General features: G+C 39.2%; 1 protein-coding gene across 3 annotated transcripts in view; it reads left to right on the plus strand.

Moving 5' to 3' along the window:
• Nucleotides 1-667: 667 nt before the first annotated feature.
• The window catches only part of LOC149068565 (uncharacterized), a 123,532-nt gene continuing 97,486 nt past the window's right edge, over nt 668-26,713 (plus strand). For all 3 annotated transcript variants that reach the window (XM_089251353.1, XM_089251354.1, XM_089251355.1), the window contains exons 1-2: nt 668-3,736; nt 23,347-23,431. In XM_089251353.1, coding sequence (XP_089107479.1) covers nt 1,028-3,736; nt 23,347-23,431 — 2,794 coding nt within the window. In that variant the 5' untranslated portion in view covers nt 668-1,027. The remainder of the gene's footprint in view (nt 3,737-23,346; nt 23,432-26,713) is intronic.

The raw sequence follows: 26,713 nt of genomic DNA on the forward strand, positions 1-26,713 counted from the left end.
TACATCGTATTAAGAAAATGGCTAACCCTCTCTGTCTACAATGCAAGATTCCTGAAACTTCCTCTCACTTTTTGTTTTCTTGTATTAGGTTCTCCCAGGTTCGGTTCTCAACTTTTAATTCTCTTTCTCCACCAGTTAGGTGTTGGTCCGAGTTCTGTTCAGGCAGACCTGAGAACATTATCTGTTGCTTTGAGAGGTTTGTTACCCTTAGTCAACGATTTTCTTGAGTTTTTATTTCTTGTTTTTTTTCTCTCCCCCTCTTTCTTTCTCTCGTTTGGTTTTTTGTCCTTTTCTACCTTGGTTGTTTGGTTTCATTTTTTGTTACCACACACTCATCCAGGGACTCCATGTCATCATATCATTTTAAAGCGGCTTAGCATCGTCCCCTAAGCCTGAAGACTTCTTCTCCATCTCATATAACATCTCCATCTGCGTTTGTTTCGTCTGGTTTGTGTTTTTTTTTTTTTTTCTTTTTTTCATACCCTTCTGAAGAAGAAGGAAGAATGGAAATTGCTGAAATTTCTATGTGTTCTGTGATTGTTGAAAGCTCTTTCGTTAGTACATTTTTATAACATATTCTATGCTCTTGTGGAAGTTTCTTTCTCTAACAGGGGATGGCCCGAAGGCATAAAGCCCTGTATAATTGAAGAAGAAGAAGAAGAAGAAGGCGCCGTTGTTATTGTCGCTTGTTTGTTTGTGATAACAAAAGCATGTTTTGTTTACATCCAAGTGCGGATGCAACTAGTAAATGGTCACTGAGCTGTCACACAGGTGCTCGTCTGACATTCGATCACGTCACGATGCCTCTGGGAGCGCGCCGTGATCGAGTATCTGTTGTTTGTGGCCCGGATCCGATTATACATTGTTATAATGCCTAGGGAGAAGCACCGGTGTGGGCTGCCCGATAGCCCGTTGATATTCAATCCCGACTCGACGATCACGGATTTATTCTCGACGGATATTCGAAGCAGCTTCTGATCCCCTGGTTGTGTGTGTTTTGTTGTTTACGTGCTTCGGATCCGCCAGCATGACTTCAGAGACCCTCAGGAACATGCTCGTCAAACAGGAACCTCCGTCGGTGTCCGCTTGTTACGTGTGCGCGGGTTCGAGAGCCGATTACCCGATCTTCTCCAAGTCCTACGGCGACAATAGGCCGTTCTTCCCGTTCCTGGAGCACCACGTGTCGCCCGACGGTGCCGAGCCCATCACCCTCGACGGCCGGGTGCTGGTGTGCTCGCTGTGCTATACATTCCTCACCCAGCAGTGGGAGTCCTACGAGAGAAACAAGACACCTTACAGCAAGCGCATCTATTGGCTGAAGCGTTTGGACAATGGACCATTCGCCGGCATGGAAATGAACTTGCAGCAAGATTACGAATCCTTGTTCGATTCTTCTCACATCTACGAACAGCCACACGAGCCCCGCCAGAAGCAGCAGCAGCGACAGGGCAAATCTGTGTTTCAAGCATCCTATGTGGAAAACAAGAGAAATCTCAAATCCGTGGAAAGATCAGAATCTAGAGACTCGAATGTGTCTACAGTTTCCTCTAGGGGCGAGAGACTAGAAAGCTCCAACAGCAATAATTGCATCAGCAACGCTTTGGACTTGACCATGCCTAGTAGGACCTCTTCTCAGTCGTCGTCCTCATCTCCTCCTCCTCCATTGAATATGGAAGCATGTTATGTTTGTGGTGCTCTGTCCAGGAACTTGTGTAACATTTTCATGAAGCCGATACCAAACTGTCCGTTCTTTCCTAGTCTTGCCGTTCATCCGAAACCAGCCAATGCTAGAGCGGTGGATGACACTGGTCGGGTTCGAGCTTGTGATAACTGTTACAGGAGTCTACTGCAGCAGTGGGATGTGTATCAGCGGCAAAATGTTCCTCACAATGAGCGTTCCTATGACGTCAAACCATTGCCATCATCTTTGTTACCGGCGTCCACTTCTACGGTGGCATTTTCTGGTAAGACGGAAAATGCTGATAACTCGTTCGTTTGCTTTACGTGTGGCATGGTAGCTCAAACATCTGTTCAGCGTGTTATTCATGCTTCTCCTGAAGGTGAAGGGGATCCATACTTTTCGTTCCTCGCACATGTACCACCCCATCCTGGTTCGGAGCCATTATTGAATAACAAAGCCAAAGTGTGTTCGTTGTGTTACAAGTCCCTGTCTCGCCAGCTGAGAGTTTTTGAAATGTCTGCCGTTCAGGAAGATCAACGGAAGTATAAAATATTGAGTAATTCGTCATCTGAGGATTTCAGCGTTCTCCGCCAGCATTTGAAAGGTAATGCTGCCAAGCAGCAGACTCACAGCCAGAAAAGTTCTTGTTACTTGTGTGAGAAGAGTTCTGAATCTCTCATTCCTGTATATGCATTTTCGAACAAGGAAATGTACTTTCCATTCCTCACCACATTATCGAAACCTGCTTCTGCGGAATCTCTCAGTGAAGATGGATGTGTTAAAGTTTGTCACGATTGCCATAAGAGCTTGAAGTTCCAATGGGATGCTTTCGAGAATGCTAAAATACCTATTAATCAAAGGCAATACAAAATAGCGAGATCGGATCATTCGAATTATAGTTCGCAAGTTTCGCACAGCAATATTTCATCATCATCTACCCCGACAAAACAAAAACAAAGTATTTATAACACCTGTTGTCTATGCTCTCGTCACCTTTCTGAAGATAATATGCAAATCATCGAAACTCTTCCTAAGCCAGGTATCATGTATTTCCCATTCATCAGGAGCTATCTGAAGCTAGAGGATCATAAGAGAATTGATTCGTCTGGTCGTGTCCTCTCTTGTAATTGGTGCCATTCCTTATTGAAAAACCAATGGGATTTCTACGAGGAAACTCGTGTGCCTCACGCTCAAAGACAGTATCGTGTACTCCCACCTGTTGCTGCAAAAGACGTTAAAGTTGAAGCTGTCGATGATACCCCTAACAGCGCCAATTCTGTCCTCCGGATTCAGGTCTCGTCTCCAGAGGTTAACGTGAACGTCATGAAAAACGTGAAGGATTCGGAACCGTTGCTTACTACGGTTAATACCTTGGTGATATCTAACAGTGTTACTTCCAATGCTCAGACTTCTACGGCCTCCTCAGTGCATAGTAAAGGGGGAAATCGGGTGGTGAGGGACGACAGTAACATGCGCATCTGTGGTCCATTCGATGTGATGTTCGGAAAACCCCTGATGATGAACATCATCTGTTACGTCTGTGGTGAAACCAGTGTTTCAACCCCAGTGTATGTTGTCCAGTCTCGTTCATATGGGAATGCTCCGTTCTTTCCATTTCTGTCCAAGCATCCTGTTCCGAATGGTGCGGAGAGACTATCGGATGACGGCACAGCTCTAGTCTGTATATTATGTTATCACTCGTTGGTGTCACAGTACCTCGCGTACGAAGCATCCCAGTGTCCCGATGATCTGAACAGGTGGCAGAGGAAATATAATACCTACAACTACGTATGTTACATCTGTAGTGTGATGACCGTTCGACGGCGTGCTTGTTCATTATCCCTCAGGGACTTTCCATTTCTCATTAATCATCCCAGGCCGCTCGGAGCATTAACTTTGGTCAATGGCGAATGTGTTGTCGTTTGCATGTCTTGCTTCGAGTCATTGATGGCACAACTCAAGGATTATGAACGCTTGAAATTCCCTCCATCTATGCGGAAGTATAAATACGTGACCCCCACAGTAGAAGAGAAAGATGCCAACAGCTTGAGACCAGTAAGTATTTTTCCTGTTTTTGAATGTACATGTAGAATAGTCATTCTTGACCGGAAGTGCATTCACCCCCTGGTGGTGCGAAAAGGGAATCATAGTGGCGTGAGACGAGAATTTTTCTGTTAGGGGCCATTCAAGTATTACGTAAGCAGATTTTCAGCCATTTTTGAACCCCCTTCCCTTGTCAGCAGAAGTCAGCAAAACACTGACCCCCCTGCCAGCAAAATTTCGTCAGCAGCTTACAATATTTCAGATCTTCAAAAACGGGTGGTTGATGACTTATAAGCAACCTTCAAACCCCCCTCTCCCTTGTCATCAAAAGTCAGCAAATCCGAAATCCCCCTCGATGTTGATGCAATACTTGAATGACCCCTTACATGAGTTATTGATTGCATGTGTTATTAATATCCAAAACGAGTGCAAGGATGTAATTTGAAGCCCAGTGCTGATGGTGTGACCCATAGAATGAAGGTCACGATTTGTTGATATAGAATGAAGGGAGACTTTTATGTTTGTGAAGAGATGGCTAAAACTTTTTCAATCGACAGCAGGCATGCATGATCTCCAGCTAAATGCAGCCAGCCACGACGTTCCATCCGTCCAAAGAAAGTTATTCCAATAGACAGGTACAGACACGAAGAAAACATTGGGGGGGGGGGCAGAAAGTTGGCAGTCGTTCTGCATATGGGGAGAGAAGTTCACTTTGAATTGTGTGTCTTCATTGGTTATTTGGGGGGGGGGGGTTGAAATAACCTCAGCCTGAGGTTCTACCATCAATGCCAATAGATAAGTATCAATATGTACAACATGATTAATGCCTAATCTGATCATATTTCTTTCATGAACATAGAGTAAATTGGGATCCATACGAGATACCGCCAATTATGGCAAAAAAAGAGATCAAAGGCATGTAAAGTTGCCAATTATAGCAAAAAATTATCAAAAGCATGTAAATGTGCCAATTACAACTGAATAAATTGTGAAAGGTAAGAAAATTTGCTGATTACAGCCAAAAAGTTGTCAAAGGCATAGGAGTTACCAACTTCTGACGAAAAAATAGTCAAAGGTAAGTAAAGTTGCCAATTACAACCGAATAAATTGTCAAAGACAAGTGAAGTTGCCAATTACAGCCAAACAAATTGTCAAAGGTGTTAATTTATGTCATGAAAATAATCTTAATAATTCTTGATTTCAAAAACTCAAGTGGGCTAATCCTGATTGAAAATAAGAGAGGAAAAAAAGACATTTTATGAAAAAGTTGTGGGGATGACCAAATTACGAGAATGTCTGAGGTCGTATATAGTTACCCTATGTACACAAGTTTCTGAATAGCGAGTGGCAGAATCACAGCATATCTGGCTCACATCCTGAAAAAGTTTCGCTCTCCTGATCTATAGGGTCAATTAAATTCATCGAGTTTATTAACTATTCTCCAGTGAGTAAAGTGGCTTGTGAGCGAAATATTTCATTTAGCCTCTGCATTTCAATTGCATTCCAAGACTTTACAAATTGCTAAAAAAAGCTCCAGTATAATTTTGACTGGAAAAAAAAAAAATTCCTGCCCCGAAAAAAACATGTCAAAAATATTTCTTTGAATGTTTCCAAGGTACATTGACCCTCTTTCAAATCAGTAGATGTGCTGATATAAATCTAAGAAAAATTTTGCTGTTGTCAGACTTAAATTTAGAAACTTCACATATAAAGTTTTGGGCATTGATCCCAATTTTTTTAGCCGCCATGGCGATTTGGAAACAGTGAAGCCCTGTTTCGCTGCTAAACGAATCAGATTTTTTTTTGCTCGATATGCATTCGAGCATTAATACACCCGAAGTGGCGTGGTGGTAAGATGCTCATCTACCACCATGAAGGTTGCCGTCACAGTCCTGGGTTTGAACCCGAGGGAGGAAATAGTAAGATATTTTCCCTAACGAACTTGAGACGACCACCAATAGGCAGTGCTTTCATTTCCAACTCTTACCATTAATGGCAGTAAATTGCAATATAGCTATATGAACAGAGTTGGCGTTTGATGAAGTAGTTAAGCCCTGTTATTTACGTGACCAGTACAATTGCTAACTATGTGCTAAATCGAATTTTTTTTTTTGTCATCTTTCTCCTTTGTTGTGAGCCAAAACAAGTGCCAAGAGACAGCAGAAATTCTAATGAGAAAAGTTGCCCTCCCTTTAACTGTTTTCACACTAGCAGGGTGGGTGGAGAATTTACTAGACAACATTATTACACAGAGCGAATTCGGTACAGGGAGTAGCTAGTGAACTCGCTTAATATAATTGACCTTATGACTCAATTGTATTATTGAGTGATTGCTAAATTGAAGCCTTTGGATGATATAAAATTTTCCAGTTTCGTTGTAGTGCCTTTCATCATGAGAACAAGCTAATAATTCCTGGAAAAGTAGAAAAAAGCATTATTTAGAATTCAAGGAAACACTTTTTTCTGCATATTATGCCGAACTCTGAAACAAAAATCATCTTGCCTCTGCCAGGACTCAAACCCAGACCCTCTTGCATACCGGGCAAGCATGCTACCATCTATACCACTGGAGGCACGACCCTGCCTTCTTTATTTCATGCACTGTGGGGTGAGGCGCTGAAGTAGAGCCATTAATATCCTCTCTTAAGTATAACTTCGGTAGAGAGGTTGCAAGAAGGCCTAGGTTTGAGTCCTGGCAGAGATGAGATGACTTTTCTTTCCGTGTTCACCTCAGTGTAATATCCAGAAAATAACTGTTTGCTTCTTAGGCAGAGAAAAAAAAAACTGTCTATTATTTAGAATTGTTTTCCTTGGGGAAAATTGTGCTTTGCTCTCTCACAAGACATTTATCTGGTGATTAAATACAATAAAACCTCTTTTGTGAACACCGACGGGGCAAAAAAAAAAAAAAATCATCCTTAAAAGAGGGGTGACCACCATCTCAGGGATTTTACTGTATTTTACTGATTTGTCAAGCCCTGCTATATATATTCCTCTGCTGAATTTCTAACAAATTCGTACATGAAAGAACGTTTAGTGTGTGTATATGCATGGTCCCAACATATTTATGTTCTCAGTGTTTATTGCTGACATCTGTCTTTCATATTTTGAAGTGAAGATGGTAAATGCTTGAATTTTCATGTTATGTAAGTATACTGTTGTAGGCCTGCCTTCTCTCTGTGGAGAGATTCTTCAGTTATGAGAGTGGTTCACCTTCATACCTTGAAATTGGATGAGCCTTATGACTGAAGAGAGTTTTTAAAATAGGCCTGAAAAATGGGGCATTTATCGTATACACTAGTACAAACTGTTTGATTGTAATCATAGAAGAAACAGATGCTTCTTTAGAGCAACAAGTTTGGAGGAGTTTCAAATTTTGGGAATTGGCGGTCAAGAAAATTGAAATAGAAGGGGAGAAGAGTGGCAAAATGGGCATTGTGTCCAGGGCTTGACAGATTCAAAAACAATTTAGTCACAACTAAATCTTTTAGGAGCCAAAAAAAAAAAAAAAAATCCTCGAGAAAAATGGTCCAAAACAATTTCTCTATCTTTTCCCGAGCTTATCCATTCACCCTTTTTCATCGTGATACACAGGTTGACACAAAGTCTGAAAATTTTGTGTTGATCTCTAAAACCAATTTAGTAACCATACACAGAAATATTTAAAGCGCCAACATAAATTTGTAGTCGCCATGGCAGCCTGCCTAGGATTTGTCAATCTCTGTCATAGCGGAAGGGTGCCAAAACTGATATCTGTTTCTGCGTGTGTATTCGTTTGTGGCCTTCATTACAATTGGTGTATTTGAAATATTTCAGTTAGCTTATGTGGGAGGTTCAATATATGTCTTGGTTGTTCAATGGTATGTCTTCCAACATAAAGTCCTAAACTAGGCGTGCCTGAGAAATTTTTCTGGGGCAGAAATTTTTTTTGGATTTGTCCTGGTTTATGACAAGGCTTGAAAAATCCCAGGTCACCATGGCGACTAAAAAATTGATATTGGCGTCTAAAATTTTATATGTTATTACTATGCCAATTTTGCCACACTTTTCCCCTTCTATTTATAGCTCGGGCAAAATAAATACGCTTGGCTCCTGGAATACTGGGGCGACGCCGAGATTTTTTTCTCGATTTGTCAAGCCCTAATCCATGGAGATGGCGTTCTACACGAATCTACACTTTGAGGGAGTAAAGTGTAAAGTTTTTACACTTTTAGAGTTTTAGTTCAGAAAACTAGGATCGAAACGACGACTCAATTACGATTGCAGTGGATAACGATGTCTTTTATGTGCATCAATTCTATGAGTAGCCTATCAATTTATTTATTAACTGGAACATACTAGACAAAGAAAATTGTCTACTTCGCTGTTCCCAAACTCTGTTTCCTCGCCTCCCTCCTTCAGAATTTTTTTTCTCATCGCCCCAAATTCAAGCCAACACACGTAGGATTGCTATGTTATAGAAATAAATACTACCACCTCCCAGGACTACCATACTACCGCCTTTCCCAGGTGATATTGCCCACTTAGTTGGAAAAACTGATCTGATTAACATTAGAAAAAACTACCGGAATTTCCTTCCCACCTAAATCAACGGAATGACGTAAAATTTTTGTTTTTGCTCCAAAAGCTTCGTTTCGGCGAATTAAGAGAAGTCCTGGAAGAAAGTGTTAAAATTTAGAAAAATGATTACGAATAGCGATCAGTTTGAAAAGCGGTCACAATCACCGCGTAGTGTGAATGTGAGAGACCCTTTCCTCATTTTTTTCTCTCAAGTAGTTGACGTGAAAATGAAGTGATTTGCAAAATTCCATATAATGTCACAGTCATAATAAACGACACAAAAAGACTGAGGCTTACTTAGTGACTATTTTCGCTCATTATTTGTGGGCGCAACAGAAAAGTCTGCAGAATCGGAGAGAAATTCATCACCAATAATTCACCGTCGGAAAATTCACGGACAGAGACAAGCAATTAATTCATCGACAGTGACAGAGAGTGCGTGGATGAGCAGGTGAGTAAGTAAGCAAGTGTGTGATTGATCAAGTGAGTCAGGGAGTTGGTGAGGGGGGGGGGCATGTAAATGAGTTGAGTTGATGACTGAGCAAGTGTGAGTGGATGAATAAACGAGTGAGTGAGCAGGTGAGCGAGGGAATGAACACATGAGCAAGTGAGTGGGTGAGCAGGTGAGGAAATCACTCATAGTCACAAAGGGAAATTTCTCAATCACATCGGCATTCACTCACTGGTGACGAAGTTTGTCATTAAATTGTTTGTTGGTGAATTAGGGAATCGCGTCTGGTGGTGAATTGTTGCTGGTGAATTTTCCATAAATCAGTTTGCATGGCCGTAAAGCCCATTAGAGTTAACACTTTAGTTAAAAAGGGCCCGAATCATGGAGCATAGTTCCGTTGAGCTGTGCTTTTAATTCCTTTTAACTGCCAGGCATTTGTATCAGCTGGAAATTTTGGCCTCACACTTCTCAACAAGTTCCCTGTTTTCCTGGTGTTTTTTCTTTTTGGAACCACACTAGTACCCTAGATTGGCCCCTTTCTGTGAGCCCCAACCAAGTGTGTGTGTGTGTGTGCGTGTGTTTTCAATGTGGACTTCCCTTATAACCTCTTGGAGCCCCTTTCTGAAGTTATGTTGTGCAGCAGACTTCTCTTCCTTCCTTCCTTTTTTGCTTTGCTGTATGTGGAAAAGAGAGACCTGCTGTTTGTGGCTTGCTTGAATTCCTCCATGTATTGCTTAAAATAGAAGTCCCTGACCTTTTTAAGGCCAAACTCGGAAATATACATCTGAAGAAAAGTTCCGAAAAATTGAAGGAAAATAATTTTAAAATCACGTATTTTTATATTTCAGTGTCCCCAGCTGGGTCAAAATCTGCTTGACCTGACTTTTCCTGACCGAAATTCTTAAGGTTAAGATTTTTTGAATATATGTATAATTCAAAAAATCTTCTAAAATATTTTTCCCAGCTTCAGTTTTTTTCCCTCTTCAGAATTTTGTCCTGATTTTTATCAAATATTCGCATATTTCCGTGGCTTTTGCCAAATATTTTACATTTGCCCTGACCATTTTTAATTTCCATGGCTTTCCAGGTCGCTGCGAACATTGTGGTTTGTTCCCATTGTGTGTGTGTGTGTTTTTAATCGCCAGGTGCAGTTCTGTGTATACCTTTATGCAGTATTTCTCAAAGTGTGCATCGCGGTTCTTAGGCCGGGATTACACTGTAAAAATTTTTGAAAAATGCAGCCAATAAGCGCATCGATCACATTCAAGTGAATGTAACCGATAGGGTTATTAGCTTATTGACAACCGACAGGTTTATTGCGGTTTCTATTGAAGCATTTGAAATAATTCTCAAGTTTGAAAATAAATTTGATTTTAATAACATAAGTTGGAGGTGGTGAAACATGATCATGCTTGCACGAATGCGCAATCTAATTTACAGTAGAACATAAAAAAAAATTACCGTATTTTGGGGCTTGTTAGATCCTAGGCGCTAGTTCTTATGATGAATGAAAAAATGGTGCACCTGTGGAGTTAGAGCCTACTGGCGTTGCACAAGTTTTGTATATAATAAAATAAATAAATAAATGCTATATTTCAGCACAACAATGTTAGACCCTTTGCAGAGTGTTGAACAACTGGTATCAAGGTCATACCACCCGGAGAACTCTCACAGCCCTTTAACTTCCCAGCCTGTATCAAATGAACTTTGAGGACCGCACAAATATTTCGAAAGTCGTGTCAGCATGTCTACCAACATAGGATGAGGTCATTATGTCTCAGAAAAGTTGAAAAAATAATAATTATGGAGCGTTTTGAAGACATTTGACTGGAGAAAACGCGAGACACCCAGGTTCTGTCGCAAAAAGCAACGTAAGAAATTTGGCTGGCTCATAATTTGGAATTGGGGAATGCGGTGATCACACACACACAGTGAAAAAGTATTCATAATGAGACAGTGAAAACAGGCCCGTGACTAGACTGGGGCAACCGGGTCCCCCCCACAAATATGTATATATATGTTGCTGTAAATGTAATAAATGCGGTTATTATACATAATAAACCAGTTATTCTTCATTATTGCCGAACATTTAGGTAAATCATACATGATAAATCGTACTATATAATATACTATACATGATAAATCGTACTATATGATATACTATACATGATAATTCATACATGTATTGTATATAGGGGTACGATTGTTAAATTTGTTGTCATTATATCGAGGTCTTACTGTTTTTTTGCAAAAACGAACACAAAATACATATAAAAGACAAAAAAAAAAAAAAAAAACACATAGAAAGGACAAGACATGAACATAATGATCATATTGGGCCTCCAAGGGACATACCGTCCTTCCAGGTAGCCCTATGAATTAAATTATTATATTTCACATATATTAGACTCATTTGGAATTTTTTTCATATTTATCAAATTCATCGATTACACTAGGGTATTGTGCATAATCACAGATAATGGTGATGAATTTCAAGTATTTATCTAATTTACCAACGACGCTTGGATATTATGCATATTCGCCAGGAAAAGTGATAAATTGATGAAGCTTACCAAGACTGTTGGTAAGTATGCATAACAACTAATTGTTATGCATACTAACCGATTTATCACATTTACCGTAACGTAAACTTATTTTGCATAATAAAGGAGCCTCAAAAAAAAAAGTCTGCCCCGGGCGGTGTCGTTTTAAGGCATGGGCCCACCCGGGCCTCAAGAGAAGAGAGCCTCACAAAAATGAGATCTGGTTGAAATTTTCGAGAAGTTGTTTGGTAGGGCCTCAGAAAAATCAATTGGCCCGGGGGCCCATGACACTCTTAAGACGGCCCTGCCCCCGGGGCCCCGAGAAGGCATGCTACGGCCCTGAGTGAAAATGAAATTTTATACAAACAAGCGTGGAGAGTAATTGAGTATGAAATAGTTAGTAATTTAAAATGAACGAAAACCTTCGGATTTGTCATCAAACTCTTGAGGATTAAATAGAAACGAACACTGCAAAGGGTTTTCGTGCGTCAGTTCAAGAGAAAGGGTAACAGCGCGAGCCAATTTTTTTAAGGACAGCATTGATTTTGGTGTAACCACGTGAAGAGTTTTTCAATTCACCAGAGAAAGTTACTTTGAACAGGTCGTGCATTTATGACTGGTTGTGTGAGTCAAGGCCGGCCTCTCCGTCGGCGGAATGGTGTCGACCTAGAATACTATTTGCTGGTCACGTTTCAGCAGTCGTTGTAGAAAGGCACAGATGCGAAACCACCACCATCACACACACACACGCACCCTCTCTGCCTCCTTGCTCCTTACTGTAATTGGGAGTTGCCCCATTAAATTAGAATGCGAATGCTATTCCGCTGTCCGGGAGGACAGTTAAAATTGGAGGACAAACAAAAAGTCACTCCATTGATGACTTCTTTATGCATTAGGTAGAACATATTATATTATATGCATACCTGCTATTTTTGTTCTTGTGTGAAAATAGTACCCGGTGGGAAAAAGTATTAGATATGCACGAACAATCCTTTTTTTTCCCTCTCAATTTTTATTATAGAGAAGAAATTCTCTTGTGAAGATGATAGGTATTACTGTTTGAGTATAATCGTTCCTTTATAAGAATTCTTAGTTCTTCAATGACAAAGATGTTTTTCTATAAATTCTTTAACGATGAGGGCTAGAAAATGTTTATGGTGTTTTAGTATTTTAGACGCTCCTGTTCAATTAAATGTTTCACGTCTCCATGCCTTACCAAACTATAAGAGCTGTCATTACCTCTGGGTCTTCAAAAATTCATTTTTTTGTGAATGACTTCAAAAAGTATTTTTCTTGATTGCGAATCAAGTGGGAAAAAAAAATTGTGCCAGTCGGGGTTAAATCAGTGTTTCCCAAATATAGCGTATCGATGGAATGTATACCGCAGGGTGATAATGGTTGCGGATACAATATAGCAGGACTTGACAAATCGAAAAAAAACATTTAGGTGCCAGCCAAATTTCTTAGGAGCTAAGAATGATTTTAATCTCAAGAAAAATGATCCTAAAGCCGGGATTACACCACAAAAGTCATAAAAAAGTTCTTTTGCAAAACTAGAAAAATGCAACCAATAAACATATCGGTTACATTCGCGCGAATGCAACCAACAGGCTTATTGGTTGTAAAATATCTTTTATCAAACTTTTATAGTGTAATCCCGGTTTAAATAATGTTTTTTTTTTTACTTTTCCGGGGCTTTATATCCTTTTCTTATGTTAAAAGATACACTGTCATGAAATCAGAAAAATTTTGTGTCGTTCATAGACTTCAATTCAGCAGTCACGTACAGTACTCATTCGTTAGGAATTCCATAGAGGAATATAGGCGAAGTGCATGTGTGGCTTAGTAGTAGGAGTCACATGCAGAAACTTTTGGGTGCCAATACAGATTTTCTAGCTGCCTTGACGACCTGGGATTTGTCAAGCCCTGCAGTGTAGGGATCGTTCTGTAAGAGGAGGGGCGATGAACAAAAATGTTTTTGAAACTAAGGGTTTAAGTCAATGGTTCTTTCAAGGCGGGGAAAAAAAACACGAATGTCAATGTAAAAGTATTCAAGAAAGAAACTTTAAACACGATTTTCTCAGATCGAATTTCCGAAGTTTTTGCAGTTCATCCGTATAAGATTAAAAAAAAAAAAAAATACTACACTAAAAATGCTAAAATTTTGCAGAAATGTTTATTCGACATACATCAGTAAAATGAACCTCCAAATTAGTAATTTTTCTTCACCCCTCAAATGCATGTGCTTTTTTTCGAGCGGATAATTTTTTCATAGTTACTGATACCTATAGAAAGTCTAAAAAATCATTTGAATAAAACTATCTCGAATTGTACTGGTTATACAAGGTCTTAAAGCGCCTCAAAAATCGCCCATAAAATAAATGTATTGTAATATTACATTCCAAATATATAACTACCTTCTTTGTGTGATTCAAACTGTAGTAAGAAAAAAAAAAAATTCGGGTTGCAAACTTCAAGGTAAAAAAAGATATATACAAGTGAAACGTTTTAACAAATTTGGCAAATCGTCATCCATGCTTTGTAACAGAGTTGTTGTCGTTAATTGGCGCATCTACCAGCAAATTCAAAATATAAAATCGGAAGAATATGACCTCACTTTATGTGCAAAGAAAATTCTGAATTTTTATCTTCAAACTGGCTGCGGTAATGAATGTGTGAAGGACCACTTGCACGTATGGAAAGCTATGCATTTAAGGGTTAAAAATATTTTGATCTCAGATTTTAAAAATTTATCTTTTTTTTTTCTTTCTTTTCAAATTTGGAAGTTCGTAAAATTTCAACAAACGGTCAGATATCCACACTTCAAGTTCTGTTTAATGACGCATGCTGTATAAATACAATATTTCTACGAAATTTCAGAAATTTTGGGGAAGTTATGGACAAGCTCCAAAAACTGCGTTAAGTTTTCTTAATTGAATACTTTACACGGTGATTAATTTTTTTTCTCTTTTATTGTGAAAAAAACCAATTAATGGATTGACTCGAAATTTTTGGCATTTGATTGGTAGTTTAAAAAAAAAGTTAAATTCATTGTTGAAAAATTTATTTTCTTTCAAGCTCTGCACGTGTCAGAACAAGATAAAACTTGAGCTTTTAAAGAAGAAAATCAAATTTATTAGAAAAGAAAAAGCCATCGTCTTCAATGAACCAAGTGACATATTCAGAGCAAGTCCAATCATTATTGGCTATGCCGGATTTCCGCATGGGCAATAAGTGGCATTGGGGTAAAGTTATTGGAAATATTGGCAAGTGCTCAAACCCAATATTTCTATTGGTATTACGGCAGGGCTTGACAAATCGAAAAAAAAATTAGGCTCCGGCAAAGTTTCTTAGGAACCAAGAATGATTTTAATCACTGTCCTAAATAGATGTCCTAGAAATATTGTCCTAAATAATGTTTTGTCGACTTCTCCGGGATTTTATATCCTTTCACTACCGCATTATGAAAAAGTGAAATAATTATCAGGAAAATGTTTAGTACGTCATTTTAGTTGTAAATAAACGCCTAAAATATATATTATATATATAATTTTTTTTTCAAAATATATTTAGTATACAACTACTTAATTAACCTGATACTTTTGAAAATTCGTCAGCACTATACGCTTAAAGAAAAAAGAATGTAAGACATTTTTAAAATTAATTTACAATTAATAATGCATACTAATGAGTATTCAGTTATTTTACCCCTAAGAAAGCCATAAATTTTTATGCACATTTGTTATGGAACATTTTATAAAAGTAGTGTTTTACAGGGGCGAAGCATGCGACTGAATTTCAGTGGTTAATTAACATAATATATTTAAAAAATTAATAATCCCGCACACAACAAGGGCCGTAACTAGAAAGGGCAACTGTCCCGGGTGGCAAAATTTAGGGGGGGGGGGCAGTTTTAGGTGGGAACAAAGAACAACGTTATAAAATTATCAAATTTGTGGCAAAAAAACCTAGTTACGGCTCTGGCCCCACACCTGTGCTGTCATCTGATATTTGTAGCTATACAGCCTTTATACTTCGAAATACCAATACCCAACAACGTATGTAAGGGATGTTTTAAAGTACCGTCAGTACTTTCAAAATTTTCTGAATTCATGAGAATGTGTCATGAATTCAGAAAAGTTTGGGTCATTCATAGACCACAATTTAGCAACCACATGCCGAAAATTTTATGCGCCAATACGATTTTATAGTCATGGTGACTTGGCGCCTAGGATTTTTCAAGTCCTGTATTACGGAGATGGTAGCAAATGTTCGGGGGGGGGGGAAGTCGAGGATTTCTGGGTCCCCAAATCTATACATCATATATTCGCCTACTAACCTTGCGTTTTTTTACCCTAATAGGGGGAGGGGTGGTCTTAATTCAAAGCCCGCTCCCTATCATAGAATAGTATTCACCAATGCTGATGTTACATGCGTGTGAGAATAAATGTAAGAAAGTGTTCAGAAGTGTTAGGTGAATTGTGCTAGATCAGAATTGAGTTTCCTCCGTATTATTTATTGTTAACTTTGGTTATAAACGTCGACTCTTAAGTCGTAATAATGCCGTGAATATACAATACGACTGGCAGAACAGAAGAAAGACAGTGACGGCTGATGGAAACTTGCTGTTGCTGGCAGAGGCTTTCACGTTTGGTGCTTTTTTTTTCTCCTTTCCCATCCGGTTTCTAGAATTCTAGCCGCTATATAGCAGACCATTAGCTGAGTGAAAGTAGTGGAAATGCCCTCTAGGGAGGTTTTTGATGGGGGTACCGTTGACCGACCGCTTTTATTTTGTAATGATATGTCGTTTTCTAGTGCAGTAGTGAGTACTTGCAGTTGATTGCTCTCACTCACACGGCCTCTACTCTAGTTCTTTTTTCCGAACGTGTATTATCACCTTCAGCATCGACCCGCTTACTCCTATGTTTTTAGAGAAAAAGAAGCGGGGCATTTGAAAGCAGGGTGAAAAAAAGAAAAATGGATGGAATGCCGTGACTCGATGATGGGAATTTTTCTTCCATTAAATGAACGTTAACCCACGTGGCAAGCTTGTAATAATTTATATGATTTAATATTCAGCAACAAGAAGAAAAAAAAGTTTTGTAACACGGTATAATGTACGTAGAACACCACAGTGCCCTGTCTTTTTTGTGACGGACTGTGAGGTGGATTAAATAATATACACGTATTGAAGTGATGCGTGTTTTTTTTTTACTTTTTTGGAAGAACCACATTTGTAGCTATATAATATAGCTACATATAATTTCTGGTAATGTTATGACTTTCTTTCAAACCCAGCACAACTCCGGTATATCGCCATGGTGCACTCTACAACTGAATGAGTTGTACCGGAAGTGTGCATGCGTACCTAACAATTTGAGTGCGTGTTGTGCGGAAATTTCTTAGTGCAACCATCTATTCTTTCGACTGTAAGCAAAGTGTAATGGTTGAATATTTGTATCGTTGTAGGCTTGTTGCTCTAGAGTGAAACTTTTCATTGGGAAGATCGGCTCGCGATCGTGCCTCGAAGTTGGGAACCACAGAAAACTTACTATGCCAACAGTGTTGTTCGAACTTGAGTCCCTGCGATGCAAGTCTGTCACTATGATTACACGACCTCACAGTGGCTAATGTTACGGCTTACTTGAATTTGGTTTTTCCGCAGGGTTCCGTGTGACCTGGAAAATGCAAAATGGTCAGAGAAAGTCAGGAAAAATGTGAAATATTTGGCAAAAATCAGGGAAATGCAAATATTTAATAAAAGCCAGGGAAAATTCCCCGAATGGGGTAAAAACGGAAATTACAAAATTACCTTTTCCAAATTCGAAATTTGGAAAAGAATTCTTGATTTATATTTTGGGGAAAGTGAGGCAAATGATTGAGAGCAGATTTTGCCGGGAATGAATTCTGAATTCACGTTATATCGTAATAAATTAAGTAGACTAACCTTCTCAACTGCATTAACGAGATATCTCGCCTTCTTAAATGCCTTTTATTTTAGCAACGACAATCCCGAATACCTTATTGTGAAGCTAATTTTTCAGTGGAATACATTTTCCCTATCTTCCCCATCCCACTGCTTTGCACCTGCTGAAAATATAGGAAGAAAGCCTACTTCACGAAAGAAGCTATGCATTTTACAAGGGTTTCAATGATTTCTGCTACTGCCGGTTGAAGGGTAATAGTTATTGATGATAAACCTTAGGCATAGTTTTTTTTCACCCACTTTGAATTATAATGTGTGGAAGATAAGCAGCAATTTCCTTTTAAGATTTGTCTACTATCGAAGCTTTTTTGCTCTGGGCAGTCTGAAGCCGGAAGTATTTATCAGAAAGCTTTGAAACTTCGAGAATGTCTATAACCCTTTCAGACCCGAGTATTCATTTTTTGAAATTTTCAAAATGTTTTTGGGCGTGGTTGCCCAGGTCGATAAGCTACTCACAAAGATGTTCAAAGGTGTCGCGAGTTCAATATCCAGTTTGTCCTTGTGAGAAAACTTTACTTACGCAGGGGTACAACAGAAATGGCGACATGACCTGAGAAAAAGTTGCTTCCGCAGGGAGTCCCATATCGAAGGATTAGCTCATCAGCCTCTCGGTGAGTATAAAAAAGGCTGCCGTTCGGAATCGGCAATAAATTGTAAGTTCCGGTCTTCGTGTGCAAAAAATGATCGTGGTGTGACAAAAATGATCAAAATGTTTCTGCTTTTTTGACACTCAAAAATTCATTAAAAACATAAATGTCAGAAAATCGTTATTTTTTCAAATTTTATTTCAAATTTTAGATTTTCTTTTATGAAAAAATAATTTACTTCATTCAAAATTTTTCAGCCGAGATAATGCAGGGTATATTTATCTTCACTTGCAATTTTTCCAGAATTTTATTGCTAAATTTTTTGTAATAAATCACACTTTTCCTCGAAGCCATCTTAAAAAACCCCTGAAAATTCAACTTGAAATGCTGCCCTCTGATGAAATCCCCCAAAGATCATATTCACCATATTTCTAACTCAAAACTTACACAATCCTTCAAGTCAGGGCTCAACTCCCCTGAGGTCAAAAGAAAAAATTCTACAGTGAGAGAAAAAGTAACCCCCACATTTTTGTGGCACCAGGGCCTGATAGGGTTATGAGGGGATGGAGGGAATTTTGAACGTTCCTTCACAAGCAGGGACAATGTCCTCAATGTTTTTATGTACGCAATCACTGTTTTTTTTTGAGAGGTTTCGCCTGCAAGGAGTGTGTTTGTGAATTCAATGTCATATTCAGGGTTTCCGGTGACCTGAAAAGTCCGGGGAAATTAGAAGGAAAGAATTAGGGAAATATGAGATGTGTATACATTTTATAAAATTATTTACTTATTTTTTATTGATTTTTCCGCCTTACATTCATCAGCATCTTGAATGTTTTGCCTTTATATGTCAGTAGCTCAATTATTCAAATCATAGGGAAGCAACTGAAACTCGAAAAACATTTATGGAAGGTTAAGACTTTGAATTATATTTATTTATTTAGGAGTTTTGATTAGGGAAAGTAAGTAAATTTTTGAGTTTTGGTGATACCAGATTTTTCTGACAACCCTGCATGTTAATTAATGATGAAATAATAATGGAAACGGTTCTGCTGGAGATGTATAGGCAGGGATGTATGTGGGATCGATTTTTGAGACAGGGGCATGAGGAATCTCTTCCAGAGAAAAATTTGAGTTACTAACCTTCAAAAAAAAAAAGCATCTCAAATAAACAGAAATGGATTAAGGTAATACATAAAGATGTTTTCTTCCGGCATTTAATTTTTTTTTTGCAAAAATATTTTCAAATTTTTTATCGTCTTGGTGGCAAGGGTATCTCATTGATGACCATCAAACGTCATACCTGCAGATAAAAATGCTGCACTTATTTTTCCATCAACAAAGACGTGCCTGTCTTTGTGAAGGTCATTCAACCGAATTAAATAGTTTCTAAGTAACTATAATAGTTACTTAGTTCCGATTTTTTAAAGAGGGAAAGAAATTTACTTTGTATTCCTTGATCTAGAAAACGTCATTTCCAGTAGAAACATGTTTCATTGTTATCTACTGCATTAGATTTTGACATTTTTTCAGATAATTCAGGTTATTTATCGGTTTTATAGTTCCAAATAAAGTGACTGATCTCCTACGGAAAAAAAATGGATTGAACAGGTTTAAAAATTGAATGACGTATAGTTTCTCTCACTGATTGTAAATTACAATTCAGCTGATGGAGTGATGATCATTTGGATAACATCCATCAACAAAGACGTGCCTGGCATCAGGTCATTTGGATGTCATCCAAATGATGACCTGAGCACGACGTTTTTCCCTATAAAAATATAAGTTTTTTTTTTTTTCATTCATGGGTCTATTTATTATTCACGTATTTCACCATGATTTTGTGAATGGTTCCTGTCAGAGCTCATACCGTTCTTGCTATTTGTTTTCATTCTAAATGGCCACACGATATATCCAGAGGCGTACGCTGGATTGACCTTTAGAGGGAGAGGTGGCACAAGGAGTTTCTTCCCGAGGATATTCAGTTACTAACCTTCAAAAAACATTTTAAATTAACAAAAATCAATTAGGATAGCACATAAAGGTATTTTCTTTCAAAATTATAGTTTTTTTAAAGGTATTTGAAAATATTTAAAATTTTTGATCATCTTGGGAAACCTCTTGTGCCCTTCCCTGCGTACGCCTCTGGCTATGTCCCCACATCCTGCAGCCAATAGGGTGGGATCGGATTTATCAAAGCTCCAGGTCAAGATTTTTCACGGGCCCTTTCTATTCAAAAGTTTTTCCTTAGAGATTTCGTAGAGCAGTGGCTACCAAAGTGTGAGTCACTGAACTACGGGGGTTGTAATAGATTCTCCAAAAATGAAAACGTCCAAATAAAAAATTATTTGACGCCCGTGTGTGTGTGTGTGTGTGTCAGTCAGAGTAAATTTCAGTGACGAATTGCGCTGCAAAAAAACTGCTTGTTGGTGATATAACTTGGGCATTGTCAACACCATAAGATCTTATCTATAGGAGATGCTGGCTTTGCACGTTTTGTTCAGTTCAGTGTTGAATTGCAAACTTACAATACGATAGAAATACACTGAAGAGCCAAAAAAACTGGTACACCTGCCTAATATCGTGTAGGGCCCCCGCGAGCACGCAGAAGTGCCGGAACATGACGTGGCATGGACTCGACTAATGTCTGAAGTAGTGCTGGAGGTAATTGACACCATGAATCCTGCAGGGCTGTCCATAAATCCGTAGGAGTAAGAGGGGGTGGAGATCTCTTCTGAACAGCACTTTGCAAGGCATCCCAGATATGTTCAATAATGTTCATGTCTGGGGATTTAGGTGGCCAGCGGAAGTGTGTAAAGTCAGAAGAGTGTTCCTGGAGCCACTTTGTAGCAATTCTGGACGTGTGGGGTGTCGCATTGTCCTGCTGAAATTGTCCAAGTCCGTCGGAATTCACAATGGACATGAATGGGTGCAGGCGATCAGACAGGATGCTTACCTACCTGTCACCTGTCAGAGTCGTATCTAGACGTATCAGGGGTCCCATATCACGCCAACTGCACACGTGAAATGGTCGTACGTGAAAATACAAATTTCATCGCTACCTCGGAGATGCTATGTCCCATCTCTCGTGCGCCGACTATAACACCACGTTCAAACTCACTTAAATCTCGATAACCTGCCATTGTAGCAGCATCAACCGATCTAACAATTATACCAGACACTTGTTGTGTTATATAGGCGTTGCCGACCGCAGCGCCGTACTCTAATTGGTTCCATATCTCTTGCCTGTACCAGTTTTTTGGCTCTTCAGTTTATTATTGCAATTACAATCCATGGGCGTGAAGTTGAAAAAATTGGCTCTAAAATATCGAGAAAGGGAGTGTTTAGACAAATCAAATGACATCATATTGTGATTATGTGTTCAAGTTTGAGTAGAGCCACCCATAAAGGTGTGCGACAGGTGCACCTGCACCGAGTACTAGAAAATATCACTGTAATTAAAAAAAATTATATGGCAAGACAAGGGTGGCTGCGCTGAATGAAAATGTTATGAATATTTGGAAAAACATATATAAAATAACGAAAAATAAATTTTCCCCACGAAGGAACCCGTGAATATTTTCGTACTGGGCTCGCGTCTAGTAATTTTAACCCTTAGTTTGGTTATCAAGTTATCCACTTTGTATCGTTACAACGAGCCAAATGCATTCCGTTCTAACTTGCGACTGCGTGTTGATGGCATCGTCCACAGGATTCAAAGCTAAAAGAATATGTTTTGGTAGTTCGAAATTTCATAATAAAACAGTTCTGCCAATTAAATATGGAAAACTAATTTCATTTAATTTTCATTCATCATTGATTACGCAAAAAAAAAAAAAACCTCGAGGGAAACAAGGGTCCATAATAGTGCTTCCGGGACAGCAGCACATTTACCAACGAGATAAGATATTTTCCCTAACGAACTCGAGGCGACCACCGATAGACAGCGCCTTCACTTCCAACCCATCTCACTAATGGCAGTAAATTGCACTATAGCGATATGGCCAGAGTTGGTGTTTGGTGAAGTAGTAATGTTGTAAGTACAGTAAAAGTCCGATGTAACGAGTACGGGTTACAACTATAATCTCGCTAGTTATAACGTTATATTTGTGAGTGATTTCCCCAAAGATCTAATGTGAAAAATACAAAAAGATATTCTGTTTTGACGAGTTGAAATTATGAAGCTCTCGCTGTAACATCTACGAAATTCTCCAGAGAAAGACCAATTTTTTTCCTCTGCCTTCAACAATTGAACTAAGGCGGGTCGTCCACTGGAAGCCACAGCGAGTGAAAACAAGTAGCGTGTTTGCGTAAGACTACTGTAGCGGTCTTGAGCATACATGCGCCTTGTTCTCCGCGACTTGTTTACGCTCGTTGTAGCTTCCAGTGGACGACCAACCGAAAGGGGGGATTTTACTACCACTTCATGCATTTCTATCATCGCACATGCTACTTATGAACTTATAAAACAATTTACTCTGATTAACCTCTATAAAGTTGACGCAGAAAAATCCGTTTTTATACCCCCTTTCTATTTTTAAGCTTTCCCACTATATAGGTAGACAGGATAAGCGACGGTGACTGCCGGAGCTTATTGTTTCAAGTCGTTATCATGTTTATCAATTCAGGTTCTCAAGTTGAAGTTATCAGTCTTAAGTATCGTGTGGAAGGTCTGCCTTCAGGAGCAGGTAGACCTTCAACTCGATACTCACGTAACATGAAAATTCAAACATTTACCCTCTTCACTTATGGAAGACAGATGGCAACACCGGTAGGAACACGAAGCAGGCACTATTCTGACAGCATAAATACGTTAAGGTCACACCTACACTCAGCACACACATTCCGTCCGGCATGTACCGATTCGTTAGAAATTCCTCAGAGGAATGTGTTCAAGGTGCATGCACGGTTAAGTAAAGGCAATTTAAATTCGTTTTTCCAAACGGCTGAAAAAACTGGGTGGAAGAGACTCCTTAATGGAAAAATGTTAACGAGTTCATACAGACATGAAATTGAGCAGCGATATACTGTAATTGTGATGTGAGAATTTATTGCGCGTTCGGTCGGCTGAATCGTTTTGAGAATATGAAATTCCATGCAGAAAAACATCTTGGGGAATCAATCAACTCTGCTGAGAGACTATAAATCAATTCCACGACTCTACAGTCCTGTTCATTTTCTAATATTAGAACGAAATGAAATTATAATGCAGATATTGCAAGAAAATTTACAGTTTATAACCTCACTGGAAAAAAAAAATGTAATTCCTTAATAACAAGAAGTTCGTTTTAAAGACAGTTTCCGTCGTGATGATTGTAAGTTCTCGTTATAGCAGACTTATTACTGCACTACACTCTCGCGTGGAAGTCGTTGAATTTTTTTTTTTTTTTGTAAAAACGTACTACCTTCCTATTTTTATCGACCAGTGAATAATAATTTTACTGTATTATATGTTTGATACATTTTTATTCATTTTGTTTGTTTATTTTCTTGTAAAGGAACGTCTGTCATCTCAAACAGCCGAAGACAACAATAACAAAGAAGGTCGAAGATCTCTACCGTCCACCGAGTTTGAAAGTCAAGGTTTGATTTGATTGATCTTTTTTTTTTCATTTCTTCCTTTTTTTTCTTTTCATCTGCTTATTGATTTTATCTGTGTCGTTACTCATTCCGAAAAAAAAAGTTTAGTAGAATTATGATATTTGATTGTTTTCGAGAAAATTGTTTCCATGCCGTTTTACTCTTGTTTCTGCATATTGATTAAGGTGGTCAGTAACGGCTTCTCTGTAGAGTATCCTGCACTTATTCGTCTTAACGCCCTTTTTCAGATTTTTCGGCTCCTTCTTAAATGAACCCACAGGAGCCTACATTCTATCCATGGCTATGCCCATTTTTCATGCTATCAATTCAACATAGAGGAGGCCCGTGAAAAGTCTGGTCTGGGTGCCCGCAAAAGGTCCCATCCTAGGGTCGCTATTCGAGGATGTGCAGGAGGGGAGGAAGAGCGTGATTGTACTTGTAGCTTTTACTGTCACACATGGTTAGTTCCAGTACCGCCCCCCCCCCCCCGGGAGCGACATCGCTTAGTTGACATCACTGAGCTCGTGGCTGCTACAAGGGGAAGCCTGGAGATGTATTAATTTTTGATGCAAAATGAGCTACAGATCTAAATAAAGACTCCTGGAAGCCTTGGCCTAGCCCTAGGACCCTGCTTAAGGATGGGGCCATGACACATTACAGGTTAACAACTGCGTATAGCAGGGCCGTAACTAGGCAGGTGCAACAGGTGCACCCGCACAGGGCCCACTTGGGGGGGGGGCTCAGAATGGGGCCTAAATTCAAATTCTTGCACAGGGATGGCTAGCTACGGCCCTGGCGTATAGTATGTGTGGAAGACGTAGTCGCATTGAAAAGTATTTGATCTAAATATTTTTTCCTACAGGTGGCAGCACCGACTCAGGACTAGAATTAAATAAATTGTAGATTATGTACTGTTCCCCCGTACAACGCAGTTGTTTTATCGAAAAATTCATCATAGAAAAATTTGAGCGATCCGAAAAGAAAAATTTCGTGTTGTCGTTAAATTCGTTGTTAGCAATTACTACAGTGCTACTAATCCATACAATGTAACGTGTAAACAAGGGTTGCTCTTACTAGATGTGGGACCCTGTGCGAAAAAAAGGGACAGGGTCCGATTTCCGCAAGAGAGGCACTTGCCCAGGGTTCCTAAATTTGGGCAATATATATTCGCTGACAAACCAAAGATCTTTGTCCCACCAGTCACAAAGAGGTCCTAATTTATGCTTTTCTCAGAGCCTTGGTCATGTCTAGGTCGGTCTCTGAAAAGGGGGGGGGGGCTTACTGTATGAATAATTTTTCACTGATTCTTCAAATTATGCACAGATTCGCACAAACATTTCTATAGTCGAAGCCCGGAAACCTTGTTTTATAATATCGTTTAATTTAAAAATCAAAATTTTCCATTCCATTACCACGAGCGCGAAACCACTTTGAATGCGGGGAATTATCGCACATCCCTCAAGGGGGCGGCTCTGTAGTACCAGAGTATGTTCAGAGGTGTCGCGAGTTCGATACCCGGTTCGTCCTTGTCAGAAGCGTTCCTGACGGGTACAACAGAAACAGCGACATGACCACAGAAAAAGATTACTTCCGCAGGGAGTCCCACATCGAGGGGTTAGCGCACCAACTTCTCAATGAGTATAAAAAAAGGCTGCCGTTCGGAATCGGCAATAAATTGTAGGCCCCAGTCTAATTAGCCCTCGTGTGCAAAAAAATTACCGTGGTGCGACAAAAATGATCAAATGAGCGGCTGTCATGAACATTCCTTCTAATGTATTTTGTTAGTGACCACTGTGTTTGAATTTGACATTTTTTTGCTCAATACGCTGATGTCCAAAAGTTAAGCATAAGCATTGTTTGTGCAGATCATCGCCTCCACAACCCCAGAATTTTTTCCCTCATCGCCCCTCTCCTGAGCGATATCCTATATTGAATCCATAACTATTATCCTCCCGCAGAGGGCGATGCTGCTCACTTTGGGAAACATTAGTCAGAGGCGCCGACAGGAAGAAAACACTGAAGGGGGGGGGGGTGCTGAAAGTTGTCAGTCGCCCGTATATACGGGACTCCTGCCTTTATGTAGGAGGGGGAGAGGTGCGTTGCATTTTATATTCATTATTATTGAGGGAGATCAGCCCCTCACAAAATTTATGGGGGGGGGGGAGGCCTTGATTAGCCTCAGCTCCCAGGTTCCGTTGCCTATCACACTATGGTCATAGGGGGTACGTAGGGAGGGACACGTGCTCTTTCTCCCCCACCTTCCAGACGTTTGGAAATTGAAAACATTTTGTGTTGAATAATTTTGTGAAAAAAAATTAAAATATCAAAGAAAACAACTTTGTGCATGTCATCTTAATTTCTGTTAATTTAAAATGTCTTTGAAGGATAGTAACTTAAAATTTCTCTGGAAGAGATTCTTGTGCTCTCATTCCCAAAGTTTGTTTCTTCTCCAAAAAGTCGATCCCGCGTACGCACGTCCAAAGTGATGGTTTGTACATTATGCTTAACTTTTGTACACGAGTGCACATTAAAGTTTAAAAACGGTACCTCGTTGATCGCTTTCATCTTTGAGAAATACTTCACAAGTTTGACGATTGAAAAGATGTGCTTAGAATTTTTTTTTTTTTCCGAGACGTTTATGAAATTTTTGAAGAAAAACTGTAACTTCATAAAAAATATGATATAAAATTGAAGAGTGAGAGAGATTGTTATTTTTCCATAAAGAAAGAAATACATGTAGTTGTGACTATGGGGTGAACAAGCTAATGCGTTTGCCCGGGTTTCTAAATGGAAACATCGTTCGATTTACCCAGGGGAGACAGCAGACTTCACTTTTTCAAAGATTATTTCAGCATTTACATCCAGAAAGTTTCTTTTTGATGATAGAATTGCGAAATCGTATATACTTACGACGCAGCACATTAAAATATATCACTACCAGCGGTTATCGAGTCTTTTCAGACATTTCTGTGTGAAAGAAAATCACCCATCTGATGTCATTTTTTCACCGAACTTTGTTTAGATTCAAAATATGCGCTTTGATAAAACATATACATGTATTTATGTGTCTCCATAGAGAAAATTTTAACCCACCAAGTGAACGAACTACAGTCGAACCTGCTTATTACCTTCCGGATACATTAACGAGCGCTGGATTTTCTCGTGGGGGATGGGTGGGGGGGGGGTGTGAGTGTTTTACCGCATTTAAATGAAACTACGTGATTTATTGAAACAAAAATGGCGGCTGCTTCCTACATAGACAACAGTGATGACTCAACTGTTCAA

This window comes from Pholcus phalangioides, unplaced genomic scaffold, assembly GCF_987345545.1.
Source record: "Pholcus phalangioides strain wild (caught in Gottingen) unplaced genomic scaffold, Ppha-v1.0 ptg000024l_1, whole genome shotgun sequence".
In the NCBI taxonomy this organism is placed as follows: Eukaryota; Metazoa; Arthropoda; class Arachnida; order Araneae; family Pholcidae; genus Pholcus; species Pholcus phalangioides.